Source organism: Schistocerca nitens, chromosome 2 (assembly GCF_023898315.1).
Source record: "Schistocerca nitens isolate TAMUIC-IGC-003100 chromosome 2, iqSchNite1.1, whole genome shotgun sequence".
In the NCBI taxonomy this organism is placed as follows: Eukaryota; Metazoa; Arthropoda; class Insecta; order Orthoptera; family Acrididae; genus Schistocerca; species Schistocerca nitens.
The window spans coordinates 458,999,336-459,017,403 of record NC_064615.1 but is presented as its reverse complement, the minus strand read 5'-3'; the positions used below and the strand labels follow the sequence as shown (position 1 = coordinate 459,017,403).

The 18,068-nt window shown below is 38.3% G+C and overlaps 1 protein-coding gene across 1 annotated transcript in view; it reads right to left on the bottom strand.

Moving 5' to 3' along the window:
- The window catches only part of LOC126236346 (ATP-binding cassette sub-family C member 12-like), a 535,156-nt gene that overhangs the window by 338,866 nt on the left and 178,222 nt on the right, over positions 1-18,068 (bottom strand). The window contains exon 10 of the mRNA XM_049945576.1: positions 17,862-18,004. Coding sequence (XP_049801533.1) covers positions 17,862-18,004 — 143 coding nt within the window. The remainder of the gene's footprint in view (positions 1-17,861; positions 18,005-18,068) is intronic.

Genomic DNA, 18,068 nt, shown 5'->3' with positions numbered 1-18,068 from the left:
TGCAGTATTATTCTGCACTAATGGCCTAAAGTAAAATTCTTTGCTAGAGTATCACTTCTTATCATCAAATTTACAAAAATTCAATGGAAAATTAAAACAGTGAAAATTCCTAGAAGTCTAAAAAATTTTACGATTTTTCCTGGATGAAAAATTCTCACATTTTTCCCAGATTTCACATTTGTCCCAAGATATGTACGCTCTGTGTAGGTAATTACCCCAGCAGCCGAGTTCAAGAGCCAATTCCTGGGTCATCACAACCAACTGAGGTACAGCTAATCCTTCCAAAAAACAGCTTAGGAGTACATATCTTGTCACTCAGTATTATCCTTGTCTTGAATGTATTAGTCAGCTACTTTGAAAAGGCTATGACTTCCTAAAATCCACTCTGTCTGATATTTTTCTCATTACACGTAGAATAGATTTTCATCATCCCCACCCCTTTCCATTCTATTCAATATCTTTCTGCACCCATTTTCTCAAACTACATCTGTTACCATTGTGACCACATTAACTGTAAGACTTGCCAAATGCACCATCCTAATAGCACTTATACCAGAGCTGTAATTGGCAAAACATATACTATCAAAGGGGCAGTCACCAGTGAAATGATGCTTGTTGTGTATGAGCTGTTATGAAAATGCTGTTTGGCTTATTAAAGTTGGAATGACTACCAGATGGAGCCAAACACCTCCAGGAATGTGTCTGTTCTATCAATTTTTTAGAACTTTGCATGCTTGTTCAGCAGTGAATTATAGTTCAATAAAGGAAAAATTTTGTGAGCAACAGAGAAATATAAGAGAGGTTATTGAAATAATCAACTAATCTAACAGCATGAACAGGGAGGACAACTACAATTTACCTATGGCCTGACTGACAGTGATTCCACACCAGTGGACTACATGTGACAGCAGTGAGCACCACTATTTGACATGGCTTTAACAGCATAAACAGCAGCCATGAGAGAACTGCCATGCAACCTTAATGCTTCAGTTCAGGGGAACTGTACCTCTAGGAACAAGCTGGCAATTTTGCTATTTCCTACCAGTCACCAACAGGAGTCACCTGCTGATACACTATTTCCTACCAGTCGCATAAAAGAGTTGTCTTCCAATCAGCCACCAAAGTAGCACAAGGAATAGTCTACCCCTCCATAGTTAGATATTTTCAAATTGTCCAATGTCATCCGAGATATGTGACACTGGTAGCCACCAGATAATCAAAATCAACAGTATGTAGGAGAAGATATTCATTAGCATCCAGCAGTTAATTGCTCTGAAGAGGACCACAGAAAGTCAGTCAAAGCATGGCCAATTTAGTTGCTTCAGTGCTTTATAATGATGTAGCCTAATATCCAAAATGAGTTTATTCAAAATTAGTCACAAAAATCAGGAGCTTAGAAAAAGAGTTAATCAAACTTCTCGCACTACTTTTAGAAAACATTTTATCATGGTCTTCTTACTTGGTAAATGAGTTAAATGTTATTGCATTAGTAATAGGTTGTCACTCTATTCAATACTGTTATTTGTCATGTAGCAAAGTTAAATTTTGAATCCACAAACCCAGATATTCATAGAATTTGGTAAAAGAGAAGCTAATGGGGGATGTTTTTAATTTTTTTTTTATTTGTTGAGATTTCCAGTTTTTTGTTTATGTTAGATGGGAGAGTGTTGAATGCCTTTATACCAGAGCACGTAACTCCATTCTGAATCCTTGACAAATTGACAAAGTCTATATGCAAATTATTTTTGTGGCTTGCATTATGATTTAGTAGATTACAGTTCAACTGAAACATATTTTTACTGTCATCAACACACCATTAAGGCATAAATGCACTGAGAAATGATTGAAAGTGTTCAGCAATATTTATAGTTATTTATATATAAAGTATTCTTATTGCTTGATTCTGTTGAATCAAAACTTGATTTACTATATAAACATGGTCATGGAAACCTCTGATAAAATGTAAATAATTGAAGCTTTAAGGGTAACAACACAAAGAAATGCAAAGACACTGAGGGATCAAAAAGTGAACAAATAACATTGAGAATGTTGCTAACTTTAGGTTGAATCCTTTTTCAGAGGTGCAAAGGATATATATACACATTACAAACTGAATGAATAAACTGTCCCAGCTGACTACTTGGTGATGGCACAGTAACACAGTTGAAATGTGGGGTAGTGCATATTAAGAAAGGATGCAGAGATTGGGAGGAAGAGGCTGGAAGAGTGTCTGACAACTGGGATGAAGAGGCAGCAGTAGGCTTGATATGATGTGGACAGTGAACTGAATGTGACCATCAGAGAGGTGGAGATTGATGTCAAGGAATGTGTTACACAGGATCTAGGAGAATCAGGTGAAGCAGATGGAAATACAGTAAATGTGAGCTTGTTTCAGCCACAGGCAGGGGTAGTTGTGCATAGTGCTTGATTCCATGAGATAATGGATTTGGGGGGGGGGGGGGGAGAACAAAGGAAGACAGAGACAGCAGGGAAGAAAGTGTGGGTGCAGGACGAGTGAAGTCAGGTTCTTAGGGCAGAGGTGGAGGTGGGTGTTGTGAGGAATGTAGCACAGTGTGGTAGTTCTATCCCATGTGTTATATTTTGAATCCTGCTGATAACTTTCTCCCACGTAAATCTATTCTTTGGATTTCCCTTTTGGTTGGGCTGATTCTAGGAGTTTGTCTGCAGATGATGCTAATTAAAACTTACAGTTAATTTAAAGTCAGCACTATAGTTCAATACATGTAAGAGCTTTGTGAGCTTATCAGCAAAATTCCATATAATGACACACACCAACAGAAAGCTATGCATTCCAAATTTTCTGGGAAGCACTTTAATTTATTAGAAACTAATTAATTGGAGAGAAAATTAGAATTCCATCAATAAACATCTCCATTTTCCAGTGCATATTTCATCATAGATTCTGCAATTTGACTATCTGCTTTTTTTGCCTTTATTTTTTGGTGCATCTGACAGGCAGCATAAATTAATAAATTTAGTAATTAATAATTTCATGTAATTTACCGTAATTTGTGATATGGCAGTCATAAATGTAAACAAGTTGTTTCACAATGCATAAGAATAACAATGACCATTCATTTCTCTAAATTTCTGACCAGCAACATTTTGTATACCATATGCCAAAATCACACTAGTGCTTGTATTTCATCCAAAACAGTAAAATCCATCCTAGCCTATTTTTAAAGCATAGTAAAGGTTAGAAAATGCTCATCTATAAGTAGTTAGACACCCAAAGTTGGCAGATCACAGATAGAAAGCTCATAAGTAAGACCTCTCTCTGGTGCAATCTTGGTGTTCGTACACATAGTCATGCACATTCTGTATGAGAAAACACATGCACTGACATTCACAAAACTCAAGAACTTTAGTATTTAATAACTTTTGAGTGATTGCAGTAACCCAAATTAATGAACATGTCAATAGAATTGTGTTGTGATTAAAAAGTAATGTGGAAAGTTGTTGTCATCAAAATGAGTGACTCTTGGACATGGTAAGTCACACTGTGGACCAAATTAGTGTATTCTTCTTTGGTAAGTTATTACAAAACAATACTGATTGTGGACTGCAATGCTTTTCATGTATATGTGAGCTGTGTTCTATGCCACAATTGAAAAATTAATTGGCAACATATAAATCCTGTCAGAGAGCATGCTCTACAACATGACATTGCCTGTTTCAATACACGTGGCATCTGGATTCTGTTTCCATACACCAGTTTCTCAGAACTCTACAGGTGGGAACTGGTATTACAACACATGCTTGGTTCTCTCCACCCAACCAACTGGCCTAAACTTACATTAATTTCTGTTGTCTCAGAATTTTTCAATAACTATTCCTTTCCTTTGATCCACTCTGTTATTTTCCAGAGCCACGTGTGAAAGCACCCACGTGATCTACCAACTGACCTGCCTACACTGTGACGCATTCTATGTGGGAATGACCAGCAACAAACTGTCCATTCGCATGAATGGACACAGGCAGACAGTGTTTGTTGGTAATGAGGATCACCCTGTGGCTAAATATGCCTTGGTGCACGGCCAGCACATCTTGGCACAGTGTTACACCGTCCGGGTTATCTGGATACTTCCCACTACACCAACCTATCCGAACTCCGGAGATGGGAACTTGCTCTTCAATATATCCTCTCTTCCCGTTATCCACCAGGCCTCAATCTCCGCTAATTTCAAGTTGCCGCCACTCATACCTCACCTGTCATTCAACATCTTTGCCTCTGCACTTCTGCCTTGACTGACATCTCTGCCCAAACTCTTTGTCTTTAAATATGTCTGCTTGTGTCTGTATATGTGTGGATTGATATGTGTGTGTGTGCGCGCGAGTGTATACCCGTCCTTTTTTCCCCCTAAGGTAAGTCTTTCCGCTCCCGGGATTGGAATGACTCCTTACCCTCTCCCTTAAAACCCACATGCTTTCGTCTTTCCCTCTCCTTCCCTCTTTCCTGATGAGGCAACAGTTTATTGCGAAAGCTTGAATTCTGTGTGTATGTTTGTGTTTGTTTGTGTGTCTGTCGACCTGCCAGCACTTTCATTTGGTAAGTCACATCATCTTTGTTATTAGATATATTTTTCCTACGTGGAATGTTTCCCTCTATTATAACCATATCTTGTTTTAGTTATTTAGACTAAGTGTCAGTTAAAACTGCAATGAAGATAAACTGATAAAACTGAACAGATTCAAACCTATTTACAGAAATATGTACAAGGAAAATCAAGAATAGTGGTACAACTGAAATTGCATAAATTGTTGCTTTACCAGCAGGGCTGCACTTATGCACAGACTGTTTAGGCTGCAGCTTGTAGGCCCACACCACAAATGGGCTGCCAAAACCATTTTAAATAAATAAACATCTTAATTTTAGTATTTTGGCAGAGGATCTATTAGATAAAATGTATATGTGATTATTTCACATGGGCTTTTCAGCTGAATGTATCAGTGGACAGTGCACATGAACAAAGTGAAATGCCACCTCATTTCATGAAAAATTTACAGTGGCTCCCAGTCAAACACCGGGCACTTCAGACAGCAAAATTGCTAAGACTTTTTAAAATAACATTAACACAATTTGAGCAGCATGAAGTAAACTCACTTTTGTGGGAAGCAGGGACCCAGGGGAAATTCAGGCCCTACAACAAAAGTGATGTCACACTAGTCAGCTCATCCACCACACTTTGTGAACACTTGGCTCCAAGTGGGCCCCACAGGAAATCAATATATCAGTGGAAATGTATCCACCAAAGGTCTCAACTTTGTCATGTGCTATCAAGAGTCACATGCATTTAAAAGTGTATTAAGGATTATTAAACTCAACTGAAATAGTTACTTGCTCTCCACAAGAGACAGTTTCTGGCGTTTGTAAGAGCTGCAGTGCCACGTGTTCTCATGTACACATGTCAGCCTGTCTTTCTGCTGGACCTCATGGAAAACTGGTTTTTTCCATACCTCATTTCATCCAAACCAAGACCCACGACATTGTACACTACCAGTTACTGATTCTAGAGCTTTAGAAGTTGCAGAAACCATTTTCAGATACCTTTATACATCAACAAGACACTGCTGGAAATGTGCAACATGTAAGATCCACAGCACATGACACATAGCTTACTGACTTGTGCCATAGTAGTGAGGATACATGGTCACCGTGAGCTTTTTACTGGCAAATTCAAAAACCAAATAAACAAGTGTGTTAAAATACAAATGTATTTTCATAAAAAAATATTTCATTCTCATGATAATTAAGCTACTGGTGGTACTTGTTCCCTTACAGGCAAAAACCCAGGTGGCAGATGGTAATGGATCTGCAGATATCCAGGGCGGGTGGGAAATAAAATACAATCCTTGTATCTACACAGGAATCAAAATCCAAAGGTAGCTGTTTTTCTGTCCCCAGATTGGCTGGCTTTTGGTCAGTGTCTGTTCCCCATGTTAGGGGCAGCTAAGGAAACCTCCAAGGCTAACAACTGTGGTTGTGAACTAGTGGCTATAACAACAACGGTCACCCCATAAATAATATTATCAATCATAGAAGAGTGTGAGGTGAAACAAATTACCCTGGGAAGACAATCCACTGCACCAAAGTGCACGAACACATAACTGGATTCTGGGGATTCTGCAGCATTACACAGAGATGAGCATCGTGGAACCTCAAGCAAGATAAAGCACAAAAAATCCAAGTTATGTAGCTACTTTCAATATAAATTTTCTTCTAAACACTGTAAGACTGAAACATTTTGAAGACACTATCAAAAAACACAAAATTCTAATAACAGCACTACAAGAAACCAGATTCTTGGATGAAAACAATTTTGATTCTGGAAGTTTTAGAATATACATAGGGGGAAAAAATATGAAAAACATATCACACCTTGGAACTTGCTTCATAATAGGCAAAAATATTTTGAATTCCATTATGAACTTTGAATCACAGTCTGTAACAGCCTCTATACTCATTTTCAAATCTGCTAACAGGAAATACACCACTCTGAATGCTTGTGCCTCCATAAATGAAGACAATAGAAAGGTCAAAGTAAAGGGGGAACCCTTTTGGAACTAACTAGATGATGTTCTACAAAAAATTCCAAAAACACAACACCCTACTTATGAGGAACTTCAATGCCCACATAGGGATTAAGAAGAAATACAAAAATTTCACTGTACAATTATGTGAGAAATTAGAAATTTGGTTTCAGAATTTTCAGATGCTTACAAAATTATATTCTCATAAGTTAGTGACATGATTATTTTGGATATGTAATTTAATTTGTAACAAATCAGCATTTGTGGTTTACAGTTTAACCAAAGTATACATCTACACTGAATTTCATTGCATATCAACGCAAATAAACATGCATTTTTGAGAATTTTCAGATGCTGCCATAGTCCTTTGAATAATCCACAAGCAATTTGCAACAAATCAGCATTTGTGATTTAGTTATTGCAGTAGATCTTCTAACTAACACATTGTATTACATGTATTTTCCCTTAAAGAGGAGAAGCCCTGTATACTATGCACATTTACTGTAAATTAACTAGGATTTCAAGTTTGCTAACAACTATAATTAACATCAAAATGTTTTAGGGAACTAGCAATTTTTACCACAGGTTTTTGTGTTGTCTTAATAGAAATCTCATTTTCTGTATCTGCTTCAGTTCTTACAGGGAATTAGCAATCTCTTAGCTCAACAGATTGGAAGATAATCAGCAGATTTAAAGTTATTTGTCACTGCTTCGATATACAATGTGCCAGCTAAAATGCAATCCAACTGTGAATGCTGTTCTCAAATACGAGATGAGTTGGTTGACATTTGGAAGCAGCTGTAAATTGCCCTGGCTACTGTCAAACGATTGACAGCTGCTGCAAATTGGTGTGTTGGAAGAGCTCCTGCAAGTCATGTAACTGTACCAGAGGTACATCAAGTACTGTCATCTCCTGTGGATCCTGTCTTCTCTGCAGAAAGTACAGGTTCTGTCATTGCCCATCCACTTGACTGTGAGGGGTGTGTCAATGGTAGATCTAGGTGTCCTGTATAGCATGGACGGCGACTGGGGAGGACTCAGGGTGTTGTACTGATCACCCTGCCTTTCACTGAAACTGTAACTGAGCCATTGTAATTCACTTCACCTGTTTTGGGGAAAACTGTTTTGTCCAGTATCAGGAGAAGGCAAACACGAAAGTATAGGGGTCTATTAATTGTTGGCAGTTCAAATGTATGGCAAATGATAGTACCCCTTAGGGAAATGGCAGTAAGAAACAGGAAATGACTCCAGCTGCATTCAGTGTGTATGGCTGGAAGCCCCATTCAACATACTGAAGAGGCTATTCCAGCAGCCACTGATGGAACAGGGTACAACCAACTGCAGATTGTGGTGAACATTGGAACAAATGATGCCTGTTGTCTGGGATCCGATGTCATTCTTAGTTCACTCCAGTGATTGGCAGAGAAGTTTGAAAAGACCAGCCTTCCACATAGAGTTTCAACAAAGCTCACAATTTGCAACATTGTTGCCAGAACCGAAAGTGGCCCTTTAGTTCTGAGTTGGTGGAAGCACTGAAAAAGAGACCTCAAATGGTCTGTGACAAGCTAGGCAGTGATTTCCTGAACTTGCATCATAGGGTTGAGAATTGTAGGGTCCGCCTAAATAGGTCAGGTGTGCACTACACATCAGAGGCTGCTAATCAGGTAGCTGATTGTGTGGGGGATGCACATAAGGATAGTTTTACATTAGGCAACTCTTTATCCAATCCAGATAATGATATCAGTAATAAACTCAGAAGGATCAGTGTAAGGTCGAAAGAAATGCCTCCCACAGGTGGGAGTATTAAAATCATAATGGTAAATTGCTGAAGCTTTCACAACAAAATGCCAGAGTTTGAAGTGCTCATGTAAACCAGTGAAGCCACATAATACTAGCTGCAGAAAGCTGGTTGAAACCAAAAATTGATAGCAGTGAGACGTTTTGGGAATATTTAAGTGTATATCGAAAGGTTAGGCAAAAGGGCGAATGGAGGTGGTGTATTTGTCACAGTAGACAAGAAACTCAAATCCACCATGATGGAAACTGAAGCTGCATGTGACAGCATTTGGGCAACAGTCAGTATTAGTGTTGAGCATAACATGATAATTCAATCCTTCTATTGCCCACCAGATTCATCTCCTGATGTTACCGAAAACCTTAGAGAAAACCTGTTCCCTTGTATGTAACTTTGTCAATCATAATGTAATCATCAGCGGAGACTTTAATCAGTCCACCAATTAACTGAGAAAATTACAGTTTTGTTGGTGGTGGGTGTGATAAGACATCCTGTGAAACATTACTAAATGTCTTCTCTGAGTACTACCTAAAACAGTTAGTTAGCAACCCCACTCATGATGGAAATATATTGCATCTAGTGGCAACAAATAGACCCGATGTCTTTGAGGATGTCAACATTGAAATTGGTACCATTGACCATGACAAAGTTCTGGTAACAATGATTACCAAAGTACAACGGACAACTAAAACAAGCAGTAAGATATATATGTTCACTAAACTAGACAAAAAATTAGTAGTGTCATATCTCAATGACAAACTTGAAACTTTCTGCACAGGGCAGGAGCATGTAGAGGAACTCTGGCTCAAGTTTAAGAGAATCATTGGCCATGCACTGGATAGATATGTACCTAGTAGAACAGCCCATTATGAAAGAGAACCTCCATGGTATACAGTCACTGTAAAGAGACTTTTAAAGAAACAGAGATTACTGTATAATATGTTCAAAACAAAGCATAAGGCTACAGATAAAGAAATGCTGAATGAAACATGTTTGTCTACCAAGAGAGCAATGCATGTTACCTTCAACGGCTTCTGTAGCAGAATACTGTCAAATGATCTCTCACAGAACCCAAATAAATTCTGGTCGTATGTAAAGACTGTTAGTGGCACCAAAGGTAGTGTCCAGTCTCTAGCGAATGACATATGAACTGATATTGAGGGTACCAAAGCAAAAGCTTAAATGCTTAACTCTATTTTCAAATAGCCCTTTACTAAGGAAAACCCACAAGAATTGCCCTAATTTAATCCTTGTACCACTGCAAAGGTGACTGAAGTAAGTATTAGTGTCAGTGGTGTTGAGAAACAGATGAACTTGTTAAAATTGAACAAAGCTCCAGGGCCCAATGAAATCCCTAAGAGATTCTATACTAAATTTGGCCAACGGCCTTGCCGCAGTGATAACACCAGTTCCAGTCAGATCACCGAAGTTAAGCACTATCAGGCTGGGCTAGCACTGGGATGGGTGACCATCCGGTCTGCTGAACACTGTCGGCAAGCGGAGTGCACTCAGCCCTTGTGAGGCAAACTGAGGAGCTACTTGATTGAAAATGAGTGGCACCGGTCTTGGAAACTGACATACGGCTGGGAGAGCGGTGTGCTGACCGCATGCCCCTCTGTATCCGCATCCAGTGATGCCTATGAGCTGAGGATGACACAGCGGCCAGTCAATACTGTTGGGCCTTCATGGTCTGTTTGGGAGTAGTTTAGTTTATACTAAATTTGAGGCTGAGAGCCATTCTTCTCACTTCACAAAAAAGTGTGCCCAGTTCTTGGAGAAAAGCATAGGGCACACCTATCTACAATAAAAGTAGTAGAAGTGATCCACAAAACTACATCCATTATCCTTAACATCGATTTGCTGTAGAATTGTAGAACATATTCTGAGCTCAAACATAATGAGGTAACTTGAACAGAATGAAATCCTCAATGTCAACCAGCATGGATTTCGAAAACATCAACCATGTGAAACTCAACTCGTACTTTTCTCTCATGACATACTAATAACTTGATCAAGGCAACCAGGTAGATGCAGTGTTTCTTGGTTTCTGAAAAGCATTTGACGACTCAGTATCACACCTACACTTATTGTCAAAAGGATTTTTTGGTAGGAAGGACACAACATGTTATCTTGGATGGAGAGTCATCATCAAATGCAGAAGTAACTTTGGGTGTGTCCCACAGAAGTGCGTTGGGACCCTTGCTGTTCATGTTGTATATTAATGGCCTTCCGGACAATATTAATAGTAAAATCAGGCTTTTTGCAGATGATGCAGTTATCTATAATGAAGTACTATCTGAGGGAAGTTGCATAAATATTCTGTCAAAGCCTGATAATATTTAAGCACTGTACAGAGTTGGCAACTTGTTCAAAATGTTCAGAAATGTAAAATTTTGCACTTTACAAAATGAAAAAAATGTAGTATTCTATGACTATAATGTAGTGAGTGACTGTTGGAATCAGCCAATTCATACAAATTCCTGGGGATAACACTTTGTTGGGATATGAAATCAAATGATCACATAGGTTCAGTTGTGGGTAAAACAGGTGGTAGACATCAGGTTATTGGTAGAATACTGGGGAAGAGAAATCAGTCTATAAAATCACTCATCTAACCAATTCTACAATATTGCCCAAGGGCGTTGGACCCATACCAGACAGGACTAATACAGGTACTGAATGTGCACAGAGAAAGGCAGCACAATTGGTCACAGGTTTGTTTAATCCATGGAAGTGTGTCAGAGAGGTACTGAAGGAACTGAAATGGCAGACTCTTAAAGACAGATGTAAACTATCTCGAAAAAGTCTATTAACAAAGTTTCAAAAATCAGTTTTAAATGATTATTCTACAGATATACAGGGTGACACAGAAAAACAGGAACACATTCACAATCCAGTAAAAGTGATGAAGGAAAGAAAGAAATTGCATTCATAGTGATTGAAATCCTACAACTTTGTCATTTACCAAATATTGATGGCATTTATCATTTTTTTAAAATTATGTCCTTTACATGGGATCCTCCTGTACAAACGCATTCGCGAAATCTGCTGTTGAGATTCCTCATTGACAGCTGCAACATCTCAGCTGGGATACTGTGAATTGCACCCTGAATTCTCTGTTTTAACTCATCCAGGGTTCTTGTTTGAGTTGTGTAGACTTTACTCTTGAGGTAGTCCCACAAGAAAAAATCACAAACAGACAAATCTGGTGATCTAGGGGGCCAGGGAATGTTACTGAATCATGACATCACATGGTTGCCAAACAATTCTCACACATATGCCATCAATTGCCATGCAGTGTGTGATGTTGATCCATCCTGGTGAAACCAGGCTTCTTGAATGGTTGGAAAGTTGTTCAATGCATGTGAAATGAAAGTTTGTAAAATCTCCATGTAATGAACAGCATTGACAGTTACTGTGTTTCCCTTTTCATTTGTGAAAAAATACAGCCCAATAATCCAATGTGATGAAACACCACACCATACTGTCACATTACTAGCATATAAGGGGCACTCATGAACATCATTAGGATTTGTGTTTGCCCAGTAACGATAGTTCTGTTTATTCACATAACCTGTGAGATGAAAATGTGCCTTGTCTGACATCCACAACTTGCTTAGAAATTCATTGTCATTGTTTATTTTTGCTATCATTTGTTGACAGAATCCTAATCGTAATCGGTAACTGTTGTCCTGCAATTGTAGCACCATCTGTAGTTTGTACGGATTAAATTTTAAATCGAGATGAATAATTCTGCAAGCACTCTCCTGGGACATTCCAACCACAGCTGCTTGCTTATGAATTGAATGCCGTGGGCTCCAAAAGACAGACTTGCTTACAACATCAATTTTCACTGGAGAATGCACACTTCTTGTTTGTCCTGTTGGTTTCTTCTTGAGGACAGATCCAGTCTCTTCAGAGTTATTAATCCAACATTTTATTGTGAGTTTCAACAGAATGGCATCATGACATCCTAAATTATAAAAACATCAAAACTCTCTCTATGCCACTACAAAACTATCATTGATTTTATAAAACATTTTTATGATTAATGCATGCTGTCGTCCATTCCACTGATCCATGATTACTGAAATGGCGGACTGTTTACTCGCTAAACATCATGAACATGCAATGCTACCACCTGCCCATTGCTGCCACTACTCAAGTCAAACATTCCCATTATTCTGTGTCACCCTGTACTGCAATCCTCTACATATTGCTCACATAGGGATTGTAACGATAAGATCAGAATAATTACTGCACACACAGAAGCAGTCAATCAATCATTCTTCCCATGCTCCATACATGACTGGAACAGGAAGAAACCCCTACAACTGTTACAATGGTACATATCCTCTGTCATGTGCCTCATGGTGATTTGCTGAGTATTGATGTAGACGTGAATGCAGATGTAGAAACATTCTTAGGAACTATCCATCACATAACAGAACTAACCAAAATGGCATAAGATTGAGAGAACTAAGAGAAGCAGACAACATGGTCCTGAAATCAATGCCTTTTAAAAAGTTACCAAGGCAATAGGAAACACAGAGCTCACCAAAAAATCATCTATGTGCTTTCAAACTTAATCACATGTCCCATATAGTCCCATGGAGAAATACAAAATGCCAAAGTCCTCAGAGGTGCAAACCTAGACTCTGATCACTACCTTTCTAAAATAAAACTCAAAAATTGTTGCCAAAAGAAAAAAAACTGAACCAATAAACTCAAGAGCAGAAATTATCATTGAAAGAAGATAATAAACTCAAAAAAGTTTCCCGTTGCAACTGAAGACATGCAAAACCAAAACTGGGATGAAAAAAAAAAGAAATCCTAATAACAAAACCTGACCAACCAACTCACACAACCAAAGCCAAAAACAAGCCTATCGGAGAGAAGTTTGTGACAGATTCATTGAACTGAGAAGAAAAGACAGTGGCAATCACAGAAAAATGAATATAACAGACAAAACATCTTAAATGTGAGGAAATGAGTCAGAAACAACCTCAAAAGAATCAAAAAAGCCCAAGAAGACCTACTCCTCTTTCAGATCAATGAAGGCTTAATCAAAAACAACATAAAAATCTTTTACAGACTTTTAAACAAAAAATAACTAAATACAACCCACAAGCCCTACAACTCCAAGACAAAAAGTATTGCCAACAACAACAAGGATAATTGCAAAATATCAGGAGAATATTTAAAACCTCCACAACTGAGAAAAAGCCATAGAAAAAAATGAAGTTCAGCACATGAAACACAACCAATGCTAACTAGGAACTACTCACCATTGAGGAACTAAAACAATGATGTAGGGTCTTGAAAACTACATGATCCAGTCACCTTAATGTGAGCACCACCTATGTTCAGTGCCATCTTGCGACAGCCGCTCACAGATGGCAGGTGACAGCATTAGCGGTGAAGGGTATATAAAGTGTGTTGGGGAGGGATGGGGGGAAACACTGCAGTCGCTGTTGTAATGCAAGAACTGAGCAATTTATTTGTCATCCAAATGGGTATGATCCTTGACTTTTGGGCGAAGGGTGGAAGCATATCCAAAATGGCTAAACTTTTAAACTGTTCACATGTCACCTTGGTTGAAAAATACCCTGCATGGCAAAATGATGCTATCCAAAACCTACAATGAGGCAACTGTGGTACACTGCAGGTTGTAGATGGCATGGGTGAATGACAGCTGTGGAGATGTGTACAGGTAAATAGACATGCAACTGTTGAGTAGGTGACCATGCAGATAAACCAAGGGGCTACCAACAGTGTTTTCTTTATGACTGTTCATTGAAAGTTGCTGCATATTGACCTCTGCAGCAGGTGCATGGTTCATGCACCCATGCTGACTACTATTCATTGGTGATGAAGGCTGGAATTTGCTTGTCAGTCTCGTAGCTGGATGTCCACTGAGTGGTGACAGGTGGCCTTTTCAGATTAATCATGTCTTATGCTCCATCAGACAGATGGCAGTTGGCTTGAATAGAGTGAAACTCCTGAAAACATACACCCTGCAACAATTGTTGGGAGAGTCCAAGCTGCAGGAGGGAGAATTATGATCTGGGGGAATGTTTTGTGGCATTATGGCAGCTACCTGGATGACAGTGCAGTGTGTTATACAGCTTGCAGTGTATGTGTATGGTTCAAGGAACAACAGGATGAGTTTACTGTACTCCCCTGGCACCACACTCTTCAGATTTAAGCCCAATCAAGATCCTGTGGGACCACTTTGCATGACCCTACATCCCTGTTGGTACCTTCTGGAATCTCCCTGACCCTCTTCCTCCGTATCTCACATTAGTCCACACTGCAAATGGTTGTTATTCTGGCTTTTGGCAAGTGATCATGTTAACGTGACTGGACAGTGTACTAGACAGACAAAAACCAAATCACAGCTGAACTGAATGAAAGAATTCTGGATCAGTGGAACATGGCTCTCATCTACCCACTCCATAAGAAATTGTCCAAAACAGGCAACTATAGAGGGATTTCACCCTTAGATGAACATACAAGATATTCTAAAAGTCCTACTAAACAGAACAGAACCCCAACTAGAAGACCAATTTGGAGAATACCGGCAAGTTTCAGCAAAGGAAGAGGCTGCCCAGGACAAATCCTTTATCTCAAAAACCTCATCATCTATCAAAAAACAGGAGCAATATCATATATTATCAATTTCATTGATTTTTAAAAAAGTGTACAACTCAGTAGACTGGAAATCCCTTGTATCTATACTAAAAGCACTAAACCTAGCCAAAAAAAAAAAAAAAAAAAAAAAAAAAACCACAAACCTAAACAGTGAAACCCTTACTGAGACATTCTCCAAAGTTAAATTCAGAGCTCTCCAACTATTTTGAGATAAAAACTGGTGTATGGGAAGAAGGTGGACTCACCTCACTGCTATTTAACTGTGCACTAAAAAAGTAGTCAGAGATTGGAACATGAAGACCTATAATGAAATCTTATTAGGAACAAAGACCAAAGGCATCAAAGTCAATTGCCTAGCCTTTGCAGATGATGTGGTTCTAATAGTTAAAACCTGGGGAGAAGCTTAAGAGCAGACCATCAAACTACAAAAACAAGCAGGAAAAATTGGTCTCAAAATCTCTTTTGAATTTACCAAGTGAATGACAAATATAAAAAACACTGGAACATCTTAAATTTGGAGAACAAAAAATAGAAATCATTAAAGAGTTCAAATATCTTGAAGAATGGGTCAGCTGGAATGACATTTAGAAAAAGGCTGTGGAATCTAGAACAAATACAGTTCAATTGGCCTTCCAACTTAGCAAAATCACATACATTTGTAACAAAAGGTCCCTATCATGGAATGAAAAAATAATTCTAAAATGCAACAGAAACTATTCTTCACCAACCATGGACCAGTTGAAACGTTGGAGATCAAAGTGAGGATATATAAGAAAAATACTATCAGGTTACCTTCCATTTGGAAAGTTGGTGCACACACTGACTGTGATATTATTTACAAATTGAATACTCAAGGAACTGTGACTGACACCCAAACAGCAGGGAACTGACATATATCGAGACTAGAAAATAGTGCATTGGTAATCCACATCAAAAACAAAACCCTTTAACAAACAACCAAAAAAATCTCAGAAACAATGAGAAAAGAGGAACTGATTTTACATGGACACATCTTTGAATGAACCCAAATAGACCAACCAAAAATTTTTTGATTATTTCCAGAAAAAAATAAAACCTATATTGGTTTAAAGAAACAAAGAAGGACTTAAAACTATTCCAAATCACAGAAAATTTGTCTACATCCCCATTACATATTATGATGCTGCACCCACTACTGCAGCAACAATATACAGATCTGCCCCAGCACCTGTACCCACCATTGTAGGCTAATAACAAATACGTCACAGCAAAGATGGCTATCACTGTAATCAGAAATTACAGTAGATTTTTATACAATTACAAAATAAGCCTTAATTAAAAAATTGCTCTGAAACTTATGTTTTGGGTTAATTACCACACAATTTGTATTGACAGGGCCCACATAAACTTTGCATATGGGTCCATAGGTACTAAATATGGCCCTGACTACCAGAATTTATTTGTGGAACTGAAGGATGAGTAAAGAACAAAAAGTGCAAATGCCATGGAGAGATAACAGAGATGAAATTCCTTACATTAATCAGAGAGTATACTCTGAAGTGTCAAGGCATTGTGGCTGCCTGCTTAATAGTATGTTTGTGTATTTTTGAAACACAGCACAGCAGCAGTTCTACATAGCTGAATTTGACAAATCCTTTGCAGTTGTGTCAGAGTTATTTGGCCTCAGATTTCTACTCAGAGGTCACCAAATCCCCATAAATTATGGCTGGTGTTTTGTGGGCATGGAGCTGACAGCTCATAATAAAACATATGTGTTCCACTGAGTTCAGGTCAAGCAAATTTGGTGGCCAGGAAATCAACACGAGTTCACTGCCGTGCTCCCCGTACCACGGTAGCATGATTCTGGCCTTGTGACATGAGAAATTATCATGCTGGATAAAGCCATGGGAAGACATAATACATGAAAGCATGCATGTATCTGCAATAATTTGCACTTAGTCCACAGATGACAAAGTGCATCTGATTACAACCACATGTCCTGTGGAACCTCAGGTGAACTTCAGCATCCAGCATAGCACAATGCTGCCCCCACTGGCCTGCATCCCTGGCACAGTGCATATTTTGAGCAGCCATTTTACTGGATGGTAGCACATCTGGACATGATTACTGACTTGGTGTAGCAACAAACATGACTTATCTGACCAGGTAAAACATTTTGAATGATGCACAATCCAACAGTCCAATCTTTGTAATCTTGTGCCATCTGCTGCCATAACTGATACCATTGGCTCAACAAAGGAACATGTAGAAGTCATCTGCCACAGAGATCAATGTTCAGCAATGTGCACTTGATTGCACTAGTAACCTGCTGAGAGATGAGAAATTTCTTTCATGTTGTTTCTGTAGAATTACCAGTACCTCATACAGTCCAGATGACTTTCCCTTGTTGAGCAACTTTAGCTGATTTTCTATTCTATGATAATTCACTCTTAAAAATATACACCCACATGTGGAAAGTTATTAATATTTTCCAATTAATGATGATAACTTTTCCACAATGCAGGAACTGAAATGTCTCTGACAAACTGAAAACATCTATTCTGTGATACAATGACCACAAAAAAAGGTAGATTTTCCTTTCCTTTTGCTTTTTTTTAAACCTCTCTTCATTCTATAATATTGGTAATATGAATAGAGGTGTCCTTCTCATTTGTGTTCACATTTAAACATACCATTTTGAAGACCACAGATGCAGTCTCTTACAATTGATGCTATACATGATGGCAATCAAAAGCAATATGATTTTGTGGTGTTTTTCTGTTGTTAAAAAAATTATCAACTTAAATGAAACTAATTAGACAGCTAATGCAATACTGGGTAGCAATTTACTCTTTACCCATAATTATGGTAAGTAACTCACCATGTATGAAGGAACATTAAACAAGCTTCTGAACAGCAGCAATGTTGATGCAGACATGATTGGAATGGTATGAACAAGAGATATTCCAATAGTATTCCAAATGTATGATTCTTTTACATATCGAAGTTCTTCTTTTCTTGTTGCTGAAAAAAATGAAAGTATAAGAATGTGTGTATTATAAAATAATAAAATTTATTTTAAATATTG